This window comes from Spea bombifrons, chromosome 4, assembly GCF_027358695.1.
Source record: "Spea bombifrons isolate aSpeBom1 chromosome 4, aSpeBom1.2.pri, whole genome shotgun sequence".
NCBI classification, from domain to species: Eukaryota; Metazoa; Chordata; class Amphibia; order Anura; family Pelobatidae; genus Spea; species Spea bombifrons.
Window position 1 is genome coordinate 13,269,959 of NC_071090.1, and position 21,282 is coordinate 13,291,240.

Below are 21,282 nucleotides of genomic sequence, written 5' to 3' on the forward strand. Positions count from 1 at the left end.
GATGATTTCAAATACGGTAGTGTGTAAAGATTTTAAACATTATGTCAATTTATTTTGTAAAAAGCCCCTTTACTACTTTTCTATAAAGCCAATTTTATTTTTTCAGGAAAGAAGTCAACAATTTTCCGGTTCTTTCCGATTCAATGCATTTGTTTATAATCATGATTTATGCATTTTTAATCATTTATTTGAAACCATAATGCACTAATAAGTGTCTCTGGAAAGCAAAATAGCTTATTGTTTGTCACTATTTCAATTATTGTGATTTATCATAATCTAATCTATAATGGTGTATGTATTACCTAATTTCACATATATATGTTTTGTCTAGTCAAAAGCTCAAAATGATTTTACGATGCATGGCCGGATAACTTCTTCACCTACACATGGTCTTTATGTGTTTGTGAGAAATTTTGTGTGCAGAATAGGGGAAGATGCAGAACTCTTTATGTCTTTATATGATCCTGCAAAACAAACCATTATAAGGTAAGAAATACAATATTTTGTGATGAGTCAACACCCATTTAATGAAAGGTATATATATTTCTTAGTAACAATGAGATTTTTATTTTAAAATAAAGTATTGAAAGCCAACATGTGGGACATAAGTATGTTGTCGGTTCTGTGTAATTTAATAGTCTTCTACACTGAGTTGAAAGCTTGAGTACTAATGCATTACACACCAGTTAGAAATGTTCAATTTTTTTAAAATCCTTCTGAAAGATTAGAAAAAGTTTCAGACAGAGCTGGATCAAACAGTGAAGAAAATACCCTTAAGCTGTGTCAGGTGAAATTTAACAAGGAATATCTAGAAACAAGAAAAGATAAGGCATTTTTAAAACATGTAAGAGATTTAAACCTTAGACACTTGTGTTTTAATGTAATTTTTATCCAGCATTTTTATTTTTTATTTATATCTTTGAAGATTCAGCAGGGCGAATCCTAGGCCAAATGGCGCCCCAGGCAAAAATACTCGCTGGCACCCCCCTCCATTTTTCTTATTTTAGGATGTATCCTGCACCTAGCCAAGCTAATTTATAAACTGATGAAGTATATAGCCAGGGTCTTGCAAAAATCAGGACAGTTGGGAAGTATGCCTGCACCTAACTGTCTGGGATGCCTTCTAGTAACTCTGGCCGCAGATTCCGCAGCACTGGATTAACCCATGGGATTAACCCTTGTGTTTACAAGTATTAATAGGTACCTGCATACAGGTTAATCCCCTGTTGCAATAGTATATGGGATATGCAAACTTTTATCACTTTTTTTTAATTTGAAATTTTTTTTTTTCTAATAAATATGTAGGATCAGGGTTGTCATCTCACTTGGCATCTGTGCATAACAGTGTTTTTTTATTGTATCTGTTCACCACTGTAAAAAGTTTGCCATTTAATTAATACACCATATGGACAAAAGTATTGTGACACACCACTTAATTATTGAATCAGACCCAATGCCACAGGTGTATAAAGTCAAGCACCTAGCCATGCAGTCTGCATTTACAAACGTGAAAAAAAAAATCAATCAGTAAATTCAAAGCGTGGTACTGTTATAGGATGCCACCTTTGCAATAAGTTAGTTCATAAAATGTTATCCTTGCTAAATATTCCACGGTCAACTGTAAGTGCTATTATTGGAAAGTGGAAGCATTTAGGAACAGCACGAACTGAGCCATGAAGAGGAAGACCACGTAAAGTCACAGAGCGGAGTCATCGAGTGCTGAGGCGCATGGTATCTAAAAATTGCCAACTCACTGCTGATTTCATAGCTGAAGAGTTCCAAACTTCCGCTGGCATTAATATCAGCACAACAACTGTGGGGGAGCTTCATGGAATGTGTTTTCATGGCTGAGCAGCTGCATGCAAGCCTCACATCACCAAGTACAATGCCAAGTGTTGGATTAAGTAGCATGAAGCACGTCGCCACTTAACTCTGGAGCAGTGGAAATTAGACTTGTGCATACGTCTTCGGGCAAACATGAAAACGAACACGATTCGTGTTTGTTTTTTCCGAAAACATGAAGAAGAGAAGACAGCGGCAGTAAAACGTAGACGAAGACACACACAAAGAATCTTCGTGATCGTCTTTGTCTTCGTCTACTAATCTCCCCGGTCTCTTCTCCATTTAGCCTACCTTATCATCGCGGGAGTTGACAGAAGCGGAAATCCGTAGGTTCGCCGGCAGGGGTTACAGGGCAGTGCGAGTGAGCCTATTGGTCGCCTGCAGGGACCTCCTCTGGCATCAACCAATGGCATCATCAGTGTGCAATTTATCTTATATCATGGAAGTTAAGGCTTTTGAGATGAGCTCTTTTGCACATGCTTGTTTGTTACACAGTTCACATTATTGCCATATATCTACACTATTATTATTTTTTCTTTTTTCCCCCTATTGTATGAGTGCCCCATTGTGTATATATCGTTAAAGATTAGAGTGGGTGGAGTAAGAGGAAAATGTTAATAGGAAGTAGATATTAAGAGGGAAGCAGGCAAAGGACAGACGTAAAAGGAAAAAATCCTACATTTTACAGTTTTAGAAATTGAAGAAATCCATGCAATAGAGTTTACAGGTAAAAAATAAGCAATATATCTAAGCATATTTGTACTAAACGCTTAAATAGGAAAGAAGATAGCAGGGGAAAAAGTGGTTGAGAGAACCACTAGGTAAGATGAAAAAGGTTCCCTAAAATAATTAACCCCTTAAGGACAGTGGGCGGTCCCTAAACCCATTGAAAACAATGCATTTTGAGCCCGTACATATACGGGCTTTGTCATTAAGGGGTTAAAAAAAAAATCCCTTGAGCAACAGTCACTGCCTAAAGTTTGATACATTATTGACCTCAGGTATTGACTAAAATCTAATAATCATACTGGTGAGGTTGGACTGGGTCCCTAAGCGGCAAAATATATTGCATGGGAAACATAGCTACAGTCAGTAATTTGTTACTGTCGTACTATTACAATTACATTAAATGCTTTGAGGCTTAGATATATAGTGGTGGAAAATATGTTTAGAAGTATAGCTTATTGTGAAATTGAAAATGTTGTGCTTGATACCATTTTCGATGTTTAGCTGTTAGATCCATAGTACATAATGCGCAGAACAAACAAATGATACAAGAAACACAAACTGACAAGAGGGCCTATTAGCAGGAAAAAGTATGTTGCTGTATTGGATTTATTTAGAGTTTGTTAAGCAGTGCAATACCTAAAGTGAAAGTAACAACTAAGGCAGCAGATTTTAATAGCTTGCCAATGAATTAAGTGTCATGCTTCGCTTCTTCTTGTTAATAAAGGGAAAAACAAAATCTTGTAGGTTGGCGTTCCCAACTTGTCTAGCCAAGCTTTTTTTATCAGCTTTTACTTGTGCTTTATGTTGGAAAATGAAGAAAATAAACTAAAGTGAAGAAAATGTACATAATTTAAGCATGATCGTAGAAACAGACATAAAAGAACACACATAATAAGGAGAAACACCTGACATAAAGTTCAGAATTCAGCTATTTTACACACAATAAAGATATGGATCGTTTCACTTTGGGTTTTATGGCTCAAATAAAACACCTTGGCACATTTAAAGAGTAAAACATTTGTGTTGGTTAAAAAAAGGAACACAGCAATATGTAGACTTAACAATAAAGAAAATAATATCTTGTAAACACCCACAAACCATCCATCCGGGTGTTGCCGTGTATATTCATGCATCTTATTCTTTTGAAGAGAATAGTTACGTGAGCTCCAGGAAATAAAATTTGTTTGTTAGTGCAACTATCTATTTCAGAAGATGGTATACTTTCTTAAGCAAAGGAAGTCTGTCTCTTCTCTTTCTTGCTTTGTCTGGAGTTTATTCACTATAGCAAGAGTGGAAGAAAGGGATTTATGAGACATTTACGGTCTTAACTCACCAACTTCACTATATACAGTCTGCTGACCATTTCATATAATAGATTATGTAGGCATGGGAGTAGTCATATTTCAAAATGTAACTTTAAAATTTCTGGGTATTGCTTACTTTAATATTTATCAGGGCTAGTGTGTGAAATGAGCTGAGACTTCAGTTGTATTTGGGTTCAGTGTGATTATTATTCATATGTGAATTAAAACAAGGATTAGCGGTATGATCAGACATTGTTAATATAGTAACTCATCGATATCCATAGTAATGCTTTCAATTGTGGCAAATGAAATAGAATTAAGAAATGTGCACTTTAATTCAAATGCAACATGGATAAAAAATAAATACTGCTGGTATTCTGTGGGGCCAAAAGCTCATGGGCTGGAAAACATACCCAACAAAATAAAAATGTTATGTAGCAGTCACAGTGTGTTAAGGAAAGACATTACTGTTAATGTTAGTAATGGGAAGGTAAAAAAACAACAAAAAAAAACAATATACATCATTTTTCTCTTTCTAAGTAAAAATGTAAATAACACACTAATAAAGTATTGCACATATTATTATTATTATTATATTATTTTCATTCTAGATTTAAGACATCTATTATTTTTTTCTTCCAGTGAAAATTACTTGGTAAGGTGGGGAAGCAAAGGTTTTCCAAAAGAAATAGACATGCTGAACAATTTGAAAGTCGTTTTTACGGTAGGTGCATTTGTTTTCCTTATGTATAATTTCAGCAAAAAATTGGTTAATCTCTTTATGAATTAATAAATTTTTCAGAATTAATACATTTTTTAAGTAGTTTTCTTGCCAAGTCACAGTTATATTATATGTTTATATATTATTTATTTAGATCATTTAGAAAAGAAAAATAATTACCATACTGTGGTAATCTTGCCTTATGGCACATGTTCTTTAGTTTGGACTGTAAAATGTGTTTACAATAGTTTTGGAAATTAATTATTTGGGGAATGTATTTTCTTTATCTTAATTTCTTTTATCCTTAATAAACAAAACACTGATGTTGAAAACTGTGCAGGCACAAATCAGACACTGTGCAATATTTTTTTAATTATTTTAATTTAAACTGTACATGTATATTGGCTTCTATGTTCTAATATCATCCCTACCTAACATGTATGATTGTTAATATAAGGTTCTTACGTATATATATTGAAATTAAATTGGTTCCTGATAAGATTGTACTTTAGACTGGTAGATTACAGTTTACATGAACTACAGTTTGATGAATTTATATTTTCTTTCTTTGTAGGATCTTGGAAACAAGGATCTTAACAGGGACAAAATTTACTTGATCTGTCAGATAGTGAGGATTGGACGCATGGACTTGAAAGAAAACAATCTTAAAAAGTGCACTCAGGGTTTAAGAAGACCATTTGGAGTGGCAGGTATAACAGCTACAACATTTCATGCAAGTCTGTTATTATTTAGGTCTATGATATATCATATCATAATTATGGGAAATAGTAGTATCCATTAGGATTACTAAGGATGACATCATGGCAGCTAAACTGGGGAAATGTGTTACACCCAAAACATTGAGGGAAATCTAAATTATACGAAATGCAAATCACTGCTTTGCAATGTCAAAAGCAATTTCTTATGAAAGTCCATTATTAGATGAATTTAAAATTTGGTAGAAACATATACCTAGGTTCCATTTGTAATAATTTTGCTAATACCATATTAAAAAATATACAATAGATGAAAACTTTCATGTTGATTTTAGACATTCTGTCAAAAAAAACACCTCAAAATGATTACAAAATGCAATGCAAGGACAATTTTCCAAAGTGTAAGCTTCTGTAATTGAGTCCAATTTAGTTATTTAGGTTTATATCTCTTAACACTGAGGTCGCTGCATTTTGCAAGCCTTATTATAGCCTAGAAATTTAGGAATTCTGCATTGCATTACCCTCTTGAACAAACATAATCTTGTTTTGTTTTCAAATGCTTTTAACCCATTTGGCTTTGGGTATCACTACAGACTCTTCCTTGATTGAGTAGTTACATCCTGTATTGTTGTTTTAAAGCACTTCAAAGGAGTAATGGAACTTGATGCAATTATGATTCTTATTTCTCTTTAACATTGCTATTCACCACACCACAGAGCTTTATTTTCTTTTACAATAGCTGAAAGCAAAATAAGTCGACACCAAGGCTTTTCTATAACATTACCTTAAGAACAACTTATTTGCTTCGAAATAGTACAGAAAAGACAAAGATCCGCATCAAATGTATTGTGGAACCCTGACTTGTTTACCTTATTGATTGTGGGTATGTGGGTTTGCATACAGTTTCAGTTATAACTGTAAAACTGGAAAGTTAAATATGGCCTATAGCAGGACTGGTGAAATTGACTTAAAACCAATCAATTGAACTATAAGTTTCTGACAGCACCAACAGTGTAAAAATAGGGCTACGTCCATCAATTATGTATATTATATTATACTATTTTTAATATAACTTTTGAAATTGTAGTTTTTTTTTTAAAATATCATATAATAATATATAAAATCATAATATAAAAATATTTATTTTGTAGTTTTTTTTAATATTTAATATTTTTAATAGTCACGGTTCTGTAATATATCTTATACATAATTATATATTTTTTAAATTACATTTATTTGAAAAAAATATTTTTTTTACTCTCTCCGCTCCGATCTCCCCGGAGAGATCACAAAGTAATCAGCAAGCTGGGCTCCATTGCCTTTTACTGCTGATTGCAGGGGAGCAATTAAAACCTGCCTGGTCTCTATTGGAACCTACCGTAAGAAAAAACATTTTCTTCCACGATCCAACATTTCTTGCCACTGATTGGCTGCTTGAAACTGTCAATCAGTGGCAGAAATGTGCTCCCTTTGAAAGTACCTATGATGGCTGGAGCATCCCTTTAAGTATTCATACTTTGTAGAAAGCTGTAATGTTTTTGTATTTTACAATTTTCACATGCTGTGGAAAATAATTTTTATATTAAATTTTTCTACCTGCTTGGTTTAGCAAGATGTTTAAGAGAATATTTCACTGCTGTGTATAATTAATGGTATCCTGCTATACTCTGATATTGTGACCTTGAAACTGAAACATTTAATTTTCATCAGTAATGGACATCACAGACATAATTAAAGGAAAAGTAGAAAGTGATGAAGAAAAGCAGCATTTCATACCCTTTCATCCGTAAGTATTGTATTTTCTTGAGCTTGCAAGAATTAACAAATTGAAATATATTGCTAATTAATTGAACTTTTCTTTTGATGTATACATCCTGCTGCTACTAAGTATAGAACTGTACTATTTCAAATTAACAGTCTGCTGGTCTAAGCAACCTCACCAGGTTCAAGGTACATTCTTTACCTGCCGGTTTAAAAACATGTGCCGAGAAAGATGCACCTCCAGAATTGCAGCATACCGCCCTATTCGCTCTCCGTGATTCATGACAGATATGGCTGTTAGAGACATTGAATCATTATCAGGAAAAGCTCATATTGAAATCAATGGGAGAGCTTTCTGCCCATGTCTGTGTGGGTTCTCTGTTCACCTTTGGGGGGAAAGTATAGATCAACTGAATAATCACATGCAAACTCAGGTATACATCAAATAAATAATGCATGGAAACCCTAAATTACAGGAATTGATCACAGATTGCACACCCCAAAGGCAAGCCCTGGTGCCCAGGTTGCACACAGAGGACTTGCCCAGCACCCAGGTTGAACACATAGGACTTGCCCAGAAGCAAGATTACACGCATAGGTTTTTCCTCAGCACCCGGATTGCATCCACACAGTTGCTTGCCCCTTGCACTTCCAAGACACACACACACACATCTCATTATCTCTCCTTTTTCTTGCCATCTCTGCCCTTTCTGCCCATCTCTCCTCTTATATTATGTTAAGGAGTATAGGGCCCCCTCTGCCCCCCCAACCAGCGATGCCTCTGCCTACAAAGTAAAATGCTTGGGTAAAGGCCAATTTATAGAGGGAATTACAATGAAAGCATGCAAAAACAGCTAAAATATAAGGTGACAGCTGTCCTATACTGTACATCAAACCCTGTTTAACAGTTGGTGTGTACCTTTAAGTATTAAAAAAAATCACAACAATTATATAAGATCTAATCCATGATATAATGGGTTAACATAAATAAATACTTCTTCCAGTAAAAGTGGCAGGGTAATGTAATTGTACAAATCCTGCTTTTGTGAATCCTTTATTGGCCACTTCCAACACATGATTAATGTTTTTAAATTTGTGTTATTTCGAAGGAAATTCTGTGAAGCCTAAAATCTTACTTCATTTTAGATACTGCACCTAACCCTTGTAGAATACAGGGAAAATTGTTATTGGTCTCTTGCTTGGTAGCAGGTATTCTTAGATTCCTCCAAAATTACAATACCTAGCTTCAATTTACTATAAATATGCAGTCAAATTATGATTAATGTGGTACAATATGTAAACAGAACTTATTTTAACCCCTTAAGGACAATGGGCGGTCCCAAAACCCATTGAAAACAATGCATTTTGAGCCCGTCATTAAGGGGTTAATTATTGTTGTTCTAAATGCTGCTGAAGAGATACACTGTTTGGTTAAGGGAACATTTGCAGAACAAAAGCAGCAGAATACTGTATGTTCCAATACGAGAAATGAAAGCAAATTAAGGATAGGCTTAAATTTAGAGGTAACCCTTGGGTATCGATAAATTATCAATGGGGGGTTATGTAATTTTATATGCATAATGCTACAGTTACAGAAATAAAGCATCACCTTTTATTTAAGTAGCCTAAAGGCTAATACCCAATATTAGAAACCCTTAAAAACAAAAATTGTGATATTAATAATTATCCATGAATACACCATTACTGTAGTATTCTGGATACACATACAGACGTTAGTAGTGTTCTTATAGTTTTTCTCTAGCCAAAGAGAACTAGATCTATTAATTTCTGACAAAACTGACATTTTGTTCAGGTGTGTCCGTACTCTGTTAACCTTTATTTTCATTAAAATCCATCTTAGGTGAATAAAGAAATTATAGTTTCAGTATGGGATTCAGTATGGATTGCACGCCTCCCGATAAACTAATAGAGCTGAAGTGTTCTACACATATTTAAATATATGTCTTTTTTGCAGGGTGGTTGCAGAGAATGACTTTTTGCATAGCCTTCTTAATAAAGTTACCACCCTAAAAGGAGACAGCGGGGGACAAGGTAAGTGGATTTAAATGCACATATTTTGACGCCAATATCATCTTTATCCTCTCTGCCATTTATTAACAAAAATATTTTGTATTAAGATTTTCACAAGCCATATACTTATTTTAAGATTTGTTTAGGCCATTTGATTAAGTGCCTGAAAAGTTCACCAGCAGCTAAAAGGGTGACAAATTCATCTTCCAAGATAATTTGCAGAGCCACAAATTTAATAGAAACACTAACCCGTGAACCGATGCAGGCCGGGAAATAAGTGCTTGTCTCTCATCTTGAGGTCTTTTGCAGTGGTCCTTTAGGACTGTTTTCTGTTTGTGGGGAATAACATTTATGTTTAAGAAATGCAAAGTGACTTTAGGTAAAATCAGATAGTGGGGGTATTTGAGTGCAACGGATAGGACACTGAAAGTGGGGAATATGAATTGCTTTGTTACCCCATAACAAAAATCTACCAACACACCAATGTCCCTAATCTGAGACCAGATTGTATTGCCCTTTTATCACTCTTTACCATAATAAGGCACAGGACTGCAGCCTTAGAGATCATAGAGAGCCTCGGGGAGTCTGCACAAGGCTATAGAGAAGGCCCTACACTGCTGTGTCATGTTATAGCAAATGTATGTGCAAATGTATTTGCAGGTCTTTGGGTTACGGTCAAAATGCTTGTTGGTGATTCTGTGCAAATACGAAAAGACTACCCTCATCTTGTGGATAGGACTACAGTAATTGCAAGAAAACTGGGGTTTCCAGAAATAATTATGCCAGGTAAACAATGTTTTCTAGAAGTGTTTTTCCTCTTAAATAAATATTGTTTTAGCACTAATTTTCTTAGAAGACATTTTTTGTTGCATAACAGAGCAACTTTTTCTTGCTTGATGTCCACTTCCTGTCAGATTTACGTTCTAGACACCTCCCTGCACAAAATTGCCATATTTGATGATTTCATGTTGGATATTAATGTAATTTTAATAATAAAGTATGAGAAAAATCTGTCAATCAATTTGTGAATTATTATATGATTCTTTATAATTTTGCTTATCATATTGGTGTGTAATATAACTTGTTTAATTCCTCATTGTGAATATGTTTTTTTCAATCTCCAGCCTTATTCAATACGCCAATCCACCTCATTTATCTAGTGACATATAAACGACCGTTTAGGAGTATATTCCCAATCCCACAAACCCAACCAACCCAATAAAGACACTGGACAGGTTTTGTGGGTAGGGTGTTGGCCACAGCTTTATTATTAACTACTCAAGTCAGTGATTCAAATAAGCGATAAATATCCTTAAACATCGTGCCAGAGGCAATTCTTCAATCATCTTGACCAAGAGTTGTGACAGGGGAACCTCTTTGGTGGTAGTGATCCCTTGTGCAGTATTCTGGTTGTTACCCAGTAGGATGATTTATGCACTCTGATTGGAAATTACTTTAAGTTTGACTGACAATTGCTATGGTAATGAAGTTGTTATACACTCACTGGCCACTTTATAAGGTACACCTGTTCAATTGCTTATTAACACAAATAGCTAATCAGCCAATCACATAGCAGCAACTCAATGCATTTAGGCATGTAGACGTGGTAAAGACAACATGCTGAAGTTCAAACCAAGCATCAGAATGGGGAAGAAAGGAGATTCAAGTGACTTTGAATGTGGCAAGGTTGTTGGTGTCAAACGGGATGGTCTGAGTATTTCAGAAATTGCTGATCTACTGGAATTTTCACGCACAACCATCTCTAGGGTTTACAGAAAATGGTCCATAAAAGAGAATATATCCAGTAAGCGGCAGTTGTGTTGATGTAGAGGTCAGAGGAGAATGGACAGACTTGTTCAAAATGGCACATTAACTCAAAAAAATCACACCTTACAACCAAGGTATGCAGAATACCATCTCTGAACACACAACATGTCGAACCTTGAAGCAGATGGGCTACAGCCGAAGACCACACCGGGTGCCACTCCTGTCAGCTAAGAACAGGAAACTGAGATTACAATTCGCACAGGCTCACCAAAATTGGACAATGGAAGACTGAAAGAACATTGCCTGGTCTGATGAGTCTCGATTCCAGCTGCGACATTCAGATGGCAGGGTCAGACTTGGATCCATGGATCCATCCTGCCTTGTATTAACGGTTCAGGCATTTTCTTGGCACACTTTAGGCCCCTTAGTACCATCTGATCATTGTTTAAATGTGACAGCCTACCTGTGTGTTGTTGCTGACCATGTCCATCCCTTTATGACCACAGTGTACCCATCTTCTGATGGCTACTTCCAGCAGGATAATGCACCACGTCACAAAGTTTACATCATCTCAAACTGGTTTCTTGAACATGACAATGAGGTCACTGTACTCCAATGGCCTCCACAGTCACCAGATCTCAATCCAAATGAGCACCTTTGGGGTGTGGTGGAAGACTTACATCATGATGTGCAGCCGACAAATCTGCAGCAACTGCGTGATGCCATCATGTCCATATGGACCAAATTCTCTGAGGAATGTTTCCAGCACCTTCAGAACGTATGCCATGAAGAATGAAAGCAGTTCTGAAGGCAAAAGGAGTTCAACCCGGTACTAGCAAGGTGTACCTAATAAAGTGGCCAGTGAGTGTATTTATTAGATATGTGTGACTATTAATACATTGTTATTGATTTCTTTAGTTCATGTACAATTAAAAGCATTTTATAATTTGTATTAGTGATAACCCAGTCCTTGATTTTTTTTGCTCCTGTAATCACCTAGAGTGTATCATATAAAGTAATAGAATTGATATATTATTATGTTCATAGTGCAATTTTCCTGTGTTTTACAGCAGACATGTATTTAGCCTTCAGTGTTGTTTTAACTATTCAGTGAACAACAAAGGTAACCATGACGGTACATAACACTCCTTCATACATCTCATTGTGGGTCTAACCTAATACGCCTTGCTTAGTTTTATTGTTTTAATTGTTGATTGCCGTTATTCATTTTCTGACACAGGTGATGTAAGGAATGACCTATACATTACATTGTTACATGGAGACTTTGACAGGTCCACCCAGAGGAACGTGGAGGCTATTATGTGTGTTTGCGACGAAGACGGAAAAGTTATACCGGTATGCAAGTTTTTACAACATAGCATATTATTTTCATGTGAAATTACAATCACACCATGTAAATTTTTCTGGAATTCTCATTAGACTGCGTACATATGTGCTAAGAGCACTGTGTCTTTAAGGGAATGGTGAAAATAGGTGAGCTTTATGGCAACGTTACCCATTTTCACGCGCGCAATGCCAATGTTCACTGATTGTCTGCATTTTTTGCTACTTTCCGCTGCTTATGGGTGATTGAAATCAATGGTAGTGCTTTCTGTGATTGTGTCTGTGTGTGTGTGGGTGGGGTGATTTAGAGGTAAGTATTCTGTGCCCGTGCTGTTCAACTGACCACCTTTGCTGCTAACTAAGGAGCTCGGGATTGGGAAATAGAGGGATCCTGATGGAAATGTTAATTTAAAGTATACTCTCAGCTGCCATTTGTGTGATGATGGCTGTTAGTGCTCTAGGTTTTGATTTTTAATTTACCAACCCTAACAGCACATCCAATGCATTGACTAAACTATGTTTTATTAAAGTGTTTAATTCTGGTCAAACAGTGTTAGCATGTCTGTTTTGAAAAAATAAGTTCTATTAATTTTGTCTTTAGTTTATTAAAATGTTTTTTTTTGGTCAGAATGCTATTTGCATGGGAGCTGGAGACAAACCAGTGAGTGAATACAGATCAGTCCTTTACTACCAAATCAAACAGCCACGTTGGATGGAAACCATAAAGGTATGAGATGGAACATTAGTCATTTTGGAATTCTGAGCATTCACCGTTCTTTTATTTTTTAATGAATATATCCATTTTAAAACAGTTCATGAGTTTGTTTACTAGCAACATGCCTAAAGGTTTGTCGCTTTCTACAGCCCGCTTAGAAATAAATTACAATGTAATACAAAAAAGCACTCATCAATTCTCACTAAATGATACAGAACCTTCACTAAAGAGAGCAATTTTTTTGCCAGAAATACAGCAGGTTAATCAATGCCTTCTGACTCACATGGGCATTCACTATGTAAGACTAGATGTGCTTTCAAATATTTATTAACAATAATAAAATTCAAAACACCAAAGGATAATGATTCTCTGTGAAGAACAGTAGGCATACAAAATAGCTATGGGCATGAACACCTGATTGAAGTCATTTTCAGCTTTCATATCCCACTGTATGTGTGCATTATTTGATGTAGTGTGTTGAATTTTCTCTGCATCATTAACACATAACATTTGTGTATTTGGGATATAATGTATCCTGCTGTGACATAGCAAAAAACTGCAGTCTTAGGTTCTTACTACGGTGCACATATTTATGGCATCTGTTCCCGAATCCTATAAATAAGTCTGAAGTAATGGTCACTTTTTCTGAGCTTACATATTGCTATGTTGAACCTTTGTTGAATTTGTTCTTTGGAGTTAATGTGATTGACCTTAAAATGCCCCCTCTTAATACCCCCTTCTCAATCAAATGAGCCTATACTCTGTCTCAAGAACTTGCTTATGGTGATTGGGTGATTCTCCATGGATTTTTTGTTAAAAATACTAATTTAGCTGACAACAATATTCTGCTAGCTTTTAATTAAGTGGTATCTATAAGCAAATGCAAAATCTCAAGCCGGTTGATGGAAACTTGAGAACTAACCTGTCTTATCATTGAGCACTGGCTAGTACTGAAATACTAACTGCTCATTAAAATGTAACTGTTTTGTTAGTTTTAGAAATAGAGCGCACATACCGTGTTACAGATCGTGCAAGAAAAACCTGAACAAGTGCGGATCTCATAATCAGTGACTTCAGTTAGCCCTTTCTACAGCACAAAGTCATCCTTTATTCATGTTAGCCCTTCATTTCCATTGAATCTTTATTATTTAGTTTTATCTTTCAACTTCACAGTTGTACTTTAAGTCAACCAAAGTAGAAACCACTCCTGAATCGAATATAAAAACACAATATTGATTCATCACATACCACTGGAGCTACATTGTAAATGGTTAAAAGGATTCTACCGTGAAGTCAATAATACTCTTCATGTAGTTGCTCGTTACATAAAGAGTCATTTGGATTTAACAGTATTCAAACTCATACTGATTTAATGCACAGAAATCAGGGAATAGAAAACATTCAAATATAATCTACTGCTGGAAATATTCCCTGTTGTGTATTTTCTGATCTTCAGAGTGTGGTGGCTGCTTTCTTTCAAGAATAATGATAACTACAGTGCAGAACCACAGCTGGGGGATGCCTCAAGTCCTTCAACACGTAATTGGTTGGCCTCCCTTGGATTAAGATACTTTTATATTCTTTATAATGAGCTTGTTTTTTTGTAATGTCTGTTGCACTGAACTGTTCATATACTGAAGAATGTGCAGAATTTTGTATTCCTAAAATTGAGTTTGAATAGTGACAGCTAATATAGCAAACTGAAAAATATGAAAATGTAGAAAATGTCCATGAAAAAAAGGTGGCCTCAAAAACCACCATATAGCCACCTCGCAGCACTCAGCTTCATGTTTTTGCATGCATATTGTGGATATTGTGGATATTGTGTAATCATTAATGAATTGGAATTTTGATTCTGCAAAACGACCCAAAATATTACATACCAGTGGAGTGTGTTGAGAGTAATCTGACCGATTTATTTTGCACTTTTTGGCACTGCATGATACATTACTAAGATAAGTCACCCAAAACTGTAAAAGGCAGATCTCCCCTTCGTTTCATCCATCCTATACTTTTTATATGATATTACATTAATAATACTGTGGAATTCTTAAGACTGCTTCGGGTATTGATTTGCAGCATAAGGCCTACCCTTTCACCATTTCTAGTTTCCAGTGGCAGCTGTATATACATAACTTGAGTCATTCTTATTTTCATAGTCTCCAACCTTAAAGTAACATATTTTTTAAAACATATAATAGGTTGCAGTTCCAATTGAAGAAATGCAGCGGGTTCATCTCCGGTTCATGTTTAGACACAGGTCATCGCAGGAATGTAAGTATAATTGGTTGCTTTTTATGTAACTCAGAATAATTTATCTAATGATGGAGTATGTTTTTCTCATTTGAAATAAACTTGCATGCTCTCTCCTGTCACTTGCTTACTATTTTTCATATCTGCATGACACTGTTATTTTGCCTTATAATAAAATATTTTTCTATTAGATTTGAACTCTCCTAAACAAACAGCCATGTCAGATATGCAATGATTCTTCAAAGTAGATTGGCTAAATTTTTGTGTATGTAACATCAAGACAGAATGTAGAAACGTGGATGCGTGTAGTTTTCTGCCCTGTGCATGAAAGATATATTTTTTATCAAATTCCATATTACAAATATGTTTTAAGTATGGTATTCAATAAAATTTTTCCTAATGGCATATATTATGGTTGCTGCATGTTAGGGCATGTAAACCATTTAAAACAAATTACTAGGTCACTTTGCAATATAAATTCCTATGAAGCTTAAGAAAGAATCAGATTCACTTTTGCAGACAGAATTTTCAAAACAGGAACTTCTGGTTGTTCTGTTTTTATGGTCACAAACATTTCAAAACTGCGTTCTGCCCGAGGGCGGGCTGGCATAAGGGACAGGCTGGCTGTCAGGAAGCGCAAACCACATGGAAACAGAAATGCAGTGCAATCACCTTTATTTATATACAAAAAAAATTTCATATAATGCAGTCAAAAGTCCAATCATTTAAATCAGCCAAGCCAGGAGTCATACACAGGAAACTGCAGGAACAATGGAGAACACACTTGGACAGTCTGAGACCAACACCAGGGCAATGAGAGACTGAAGTGTTGCTGTTTAAACCGTGGTAAAACGGTTGCACACCATAGGCTTCAACAGCGAGACGTGGAATACTTTGGAAATGCGCATTAGAGGAAGGAGGTCAAGCGCCTAAGCAACTAGATTTACCCGAAGGAGGATGCGAAAGGGACCAATATAGCAAGGAGGGACCCGGAGGTTTAGGTTTCGAGAGGATAGCCAAACCCTCTCCCCAACCTGGTAGGAGGGTGCGGGCAGTCAGCCTGGATCTTTTGCTGTTCCATAGACCTATGTAGGGCATGCTGAATCTATACCCATGCGGAACGGAGTTCCCTGAGTTGAACCTCCAAAGCTGGGATGTTCTGTGGCGTAAACAAATCAGGCAACAGTGAGGGCTGAAACCCGTAGTTGGCCAAAAACGGAGACATCTGGGAGGAGGAACTGACAGCACTATTACGGGCGAACTCTGACCAGGGTAACAGGTCAGCCCAATTGCCGTGGTGGTCAGACACGTAACAGCACAAGAATTGCTCCAAAGCTTCATTAGAAAGGCGCGCCAAAACCGGGAAATAAACTGGCTCCCGCGACAATGTCAATGGGTAACCCATGCAGGCGGAAGACCTCCCTGGCAAAGACCAGTGGTACGTGTGCAGCAATTTGGTCCGAAGTTCAGAGGGCACAAACCATTTACCACAAGGCTTCCCGGGGGGGAGCGGTGGGTTGGGCAACCAGAATCTTCTCACCCAATGGAGAGGTCAAGTTAGTCCGGATGGTAGCCAAGATATGATCAGGTGGGACGATATTAGCTGGAGCCGTCTCCTCTCTGGACAACAGGGAGAACTGCCTTGACAGAGCGTCAGTCTTGACGTTTTTAGTCCCCGGTAAATAGGACACGATGTAGTGGAACCGAGACAAAAACAAAGCCCAGCGTTCTTGCCGTGGGGATAACCGCTTGGCCTCAGAGAGGTATACATTTTTATGGCCAGTCAGGATGAGGACTGGAACATTGGTACCCTACAGTAAGTGCCTTCATTCCTTGAGGGACAGAATTATGGCCAACAAGTCATGATCCCCAATTTTGTAGTTGCACTCAGCCGGCAACAACTTTTTTGAAAAGAACCCGCAGGGGTGAACGGAACTCTCCGGGTTAGGAGGTTGAGACAAGGGGCGCCTACTCCCGTCTCAGACGCATCGACCTCCAGGACAAAAGGCAGTGCGGGGTCTGGGTGGAGCAGGATAGGAGCTGAGGCAAAAGCGGTTTTCAGTGATTCAAATGCTCTGGTGGCAACAGAGGACCAACATTTTGGGTCATCCTCTTTCCGAGTCATGTCCGTGATGGGCTTCACTATAGAGGAAAAGTTTTTACTAAACTTCCTATAGTAGTTGGCGAAGCCCAGGAAATGCTGAATGGAACGCAACCCCAGTGGACATGGCCATTACAACACTGCCGACAACTTTTGTGGGTCCATGGTAAACCCTTCCTCTGAAATCACATATCCCAAAAAGGTTATTTGCTTCCTGTGGAATTCACCCTTTTCCAGTTTGCAATATAAACCATTCTCCCTGACTTTCTGTAAGACTATGCCAACATCGGAGTAAAATCTAATTTGGTGAAGACCGTAGCTCTTCTGAGGAGGTCAAATAGTTCTGTGATTAATTGAATGGGGTACGCAGTCTTAAGATGGTTAAGGCCCCTGTAATCAATACAAGGTCTTAACTCGCCCCTTTATTCCTCACAAGGAAGAAGCCAAAGCCCACAGGAGAAGTGGACTTCCGAATGAACCCCTGGGACAGGACATCCAAAACTTACTCCTCCATGGCCTTGTTCTCTGCCACAGACAATGGATAGATGTGGCCTTTAGGGGGAATAGCCCCTGGCTGGAGGTCAATGACGCAATCGTACAACCTATGAGGCAGAAAGGTACCTGCCCATACCTCAGAGCCGTAGCTGGCTCCTAATGGAAAATTGTGCCCCCCCTCGCTGTTTTTTTTTTTTACAGAGGTTGTTTTATTTACACTTCCCTTACACACTGCCTTTACACACACCTGCCCATAAACACGCATATACGCATACACTGCCCTTACAAACGATTCAGGGGTAGGCAGCACTGATTCGTAGTCAGGTAAACAGGCAAGAAGTCAAATTTAACATACCGGTACAACCTCCACTGGCAAAGTATAGCAAGGAATCCAGGCTAGAAGCATGTTTAAATAGTCTGCTAACCAGGTACCAGGTGCAAGTGATCAGCACTCGGTGGTGCAATACAATGTGTCAGCAGCACAGCTAGACAAGTGGCAGGCTGAACAGAGAACCTGCCTTAAGGTTTGAGGTCCCAGGTTCAAGTCCTGTGCCAGGCATGACCCTGGCCAGCCATCTGCAGATCATTAATACTGGCAGTGTGCTAGTGTGAGTATCTATGTGTTTACGTCTTTGTGCCAGCATGGATGTGTTTGTGTGTTAAACCAAACAAAAGGAAACCTATAACAAATGTAACTTTTAATGCATATCTTACTAAAAAAAAAAGACACCAATAAATAAACCCTGCCTAACATTCAAACCGGGACTGCTACATCTGAGAATCAATCAAGAACATAAATCGTCTGGCCAAAAAAAGCCTAAATCTTCTGCCCCTAAACTTAACTTTTAGTGCATATCTTACTAAAAATATATATATATATTCAGGGGAACAAAAATATAATATTTGATAATCATCTCTATGACAAAACTAAACTACAGTCCAAAAACTATTAAGGATGGTAATAAACATAACTTTTCCTAGTAGTGACTAGATTCTGCTTGCACTACCCAGGAACTACCCATAGGTGGAGGTAGACACCAATCAATAAACCCCTACCTAACTACCAAAATATTCCCTGGACTGCTGTATCAGACAAGAATATAAATTGTCCGCCCAAAAAAAGGCTAAATCATCTGTTTGTGTGTTAGCATGGATGTGTATATGTTAGCAATGTGGACATTAATTTGTATGTGTATGTAGCGTGAGAGGGAGTGTGTAAGTGTGTGTAATCATGTGTATGTGTGTTAGCATGAATGTGTACATACACCTATCCTCCATAACATTATGACCACCTGCCTAATATTGTGTAGGTCCCCGTTTTGCTGCCAAAACGGCCCTGACCCATTGAGGCATGGACTCCACTAGGCCTCTAAAGGTTTACTGTGGTATCTGGCACCAAAGATGTTAGCAGCATATCCTTTAAGTTATGAAGTGGGGCCTCGATGAATGCATCCTGGTGCCATGTGTTCTCCAGGTAAGGGATGCACATGATGTAAAACAAAACATGATTCATCAGACCAGGCCACTTTCTTCCATTGCTCCTTGATCCAGTTCTTATTCTCATGTGCCCATTGTAGGCGCTTTCCGCAGTGGACAGGGGTCAGCATGGGCACCCTGACTGGTCTGCGGTTACGCAGCCCCATACGTAACAAACTGTGATGCACTGTGTGTTCGGACACCATTTTATTAGAACCAGAATTAACTTTTTTGAGCAATATGAGCTACAGTAGCTTGTCTGTTGGATTTGGCCACATGGGCCAGCCTTCGTCCCATGTACATCAATGAGCCATGGCTGGCCATGACCCTGTCTCCGGTTCACTACTTTTCCTTCCTTGAACCACTTTTGATGGGTACTGACCACTGCAGACTGGGAACACCCCACATGAGCTCCAGTTTTGGAGATGCTCTGACCTAGTCATCTACCCATCACAGTTTGGCCCTTGTCAAAGTCCTTATGCTTGCAATATTTTCCTGCTTCTAACACATCGTCTTTGAGGAAGAAACGTTCACTTGCTGCCTAATATATCCCACCCACTGACAGGTGCCATGATAACAAGATCATCAGTGTTATTCACTTCACCTGTCAGTGGTCACAATGTTATGACTGATCTGTACATGTGTGCCGAAGATGCCAGCCTTCCCATGGCTCCACCCTTTTGTATTATTATTATTACTATTATTGTACTTATCTAATTTTTACATGTATATTCTTTGTCCTCATTATCGTTTACCTTTAACCCAGCTAGTACTATTGCAATTTCCATCACTGTTTTCCCGATACCACTGCAATCTCTAATTTACATTTTACATTACATTGACTATTTAGCTCTTGTAATTGCTACTTTTCAAATTCAGTCCCCCTTCTAATCATTCTTACCTACAACATTTATAATTCTAGTCTCTCCTCACCCCTTTCAATTCCCTGCTTCACATACTCTCTTGCACTTGCCTCATCCTTTCCATGCAGTTCAAGCTAGCTTCTTACCATACATTCAACTTCTTTTATTAGCAAAGCTCTTCCACTGAGATGCATTTTGTCCCATTTGCTTTCTTTACTTCAATTTGCATTTAATGTATATTAATAATAATATTTTTATGACAGGTCAGTTTATTTCTTTTCAACCTATATCACAAGAAAAACAGATGCACTTGATGTGTAGCACCAACATGCTTCAAGTCCGCTTACCCAATGCAGTCACACACTGCCGTAATGAACATCAAATATGACAGTATTCACCATGCTATAGATAGCAAAATATTATTATGTAGAGTATATGACTCTGTATATTAGAAGGCATTTACAGTATAATTTCAGTTTTAACTTGTCTGTCTAGTGTATTTATATACATTTTCCCAGTTGTTTTGCCTTCATCTCCTGAGTAAAGGAATGTATCCATTTATAATTTGTTTTTAAAAATTGTCACCGTTGGGTTTCTGGTCTCATCCAGAGTTGTAGAATTGTTTTCCGTGTTTCTGTTGCCATAATATGTTTTGCTGAGTGCTCTATTATGATTTTTATTTAGACTCAGTATTGCCATTTCTAGAAGTAAACCTGCTTGTAGTGGAATGTGCTGAAGACTTATTTTAGTGGCTTGTATTTTGGCACTAAGGCATGCACATTTACCCTTGGAAATTCTCAAAAACTATCACTGATGTGAAACAATGTGATTTTTTTATTTTCTAATTATGTGTTTAATGTTATTCTTTCCAGCTAAAGACAAAGGGGAACGAAATTTTGCCATGGCATATGTAAAACTCATGAAGGAGGATGGCACAACACTCCAAGATGGCTGTCATGATTTAGTTGTTTTAAAGGTACAACAAGTTAACTGTGTATAAAAATGGCCTTCATCCCAATTAAACCTTCAATATGTAAATTACTTTGTATGAAAGTCCAACAATTTCATTTTGTAAGTTATAGCATCACGTACAAAAATGTTTCCCATCATCTGTCTATGTCCTGCCTTTGAAAATATATTTTACAAGTTTACTTTCATCTGCAA

At 37.3% G+C, this 21,282-nt stretch overlaps 1 protein-coding gene across 1 annotated transcript in view; it reads left to right on the plus strand.

Moving 5' to 3' along the window:
* The window catches only part of DOCK2 (dedicator of cytokinesis 2), a 247,022-nt gene that overhangs the window by 35,982 nt on the left and 189,758 nt on the right, over nt 1-21,282 (plus strand). Inside the window, exons 8-17 of the mRNA XM_053465366.1 lie at nt 332-486; nt 4,518-4,599; nt 5,171-5,306; nt 7,023-7,098; nt 9,049-9,125; nt 9,765-9,890; nt 12,112-12,227; nt 12,844-12,942; nt 15,132-15,204; nt 20,991-21,094. Coding sequence (XP_053321341.1) covers nt 332-486; nt 4,518-4,599; nt 5,171-5,306; nt 7,023-7,098; nt 9,049-9,125; nt 9,765-9,890; nt 12,112-12,227; nt 12,844-12,942; nt 15,132-15,204; nt 20,991-21,094 — 1,044 coding nt within the window. The remainder of the gene's footprint in view (nt 1-331; nt 487-4,517; nt 4,600-5,170; nt 5,307-7,022; nt 7,099-9,048; nt 9,126-9,764; nt 9,891-12,111; nt 12,228-12,843; nt 12,943-15,131; nt 15,205-20,990; nt 21,095-21,282) is intronic.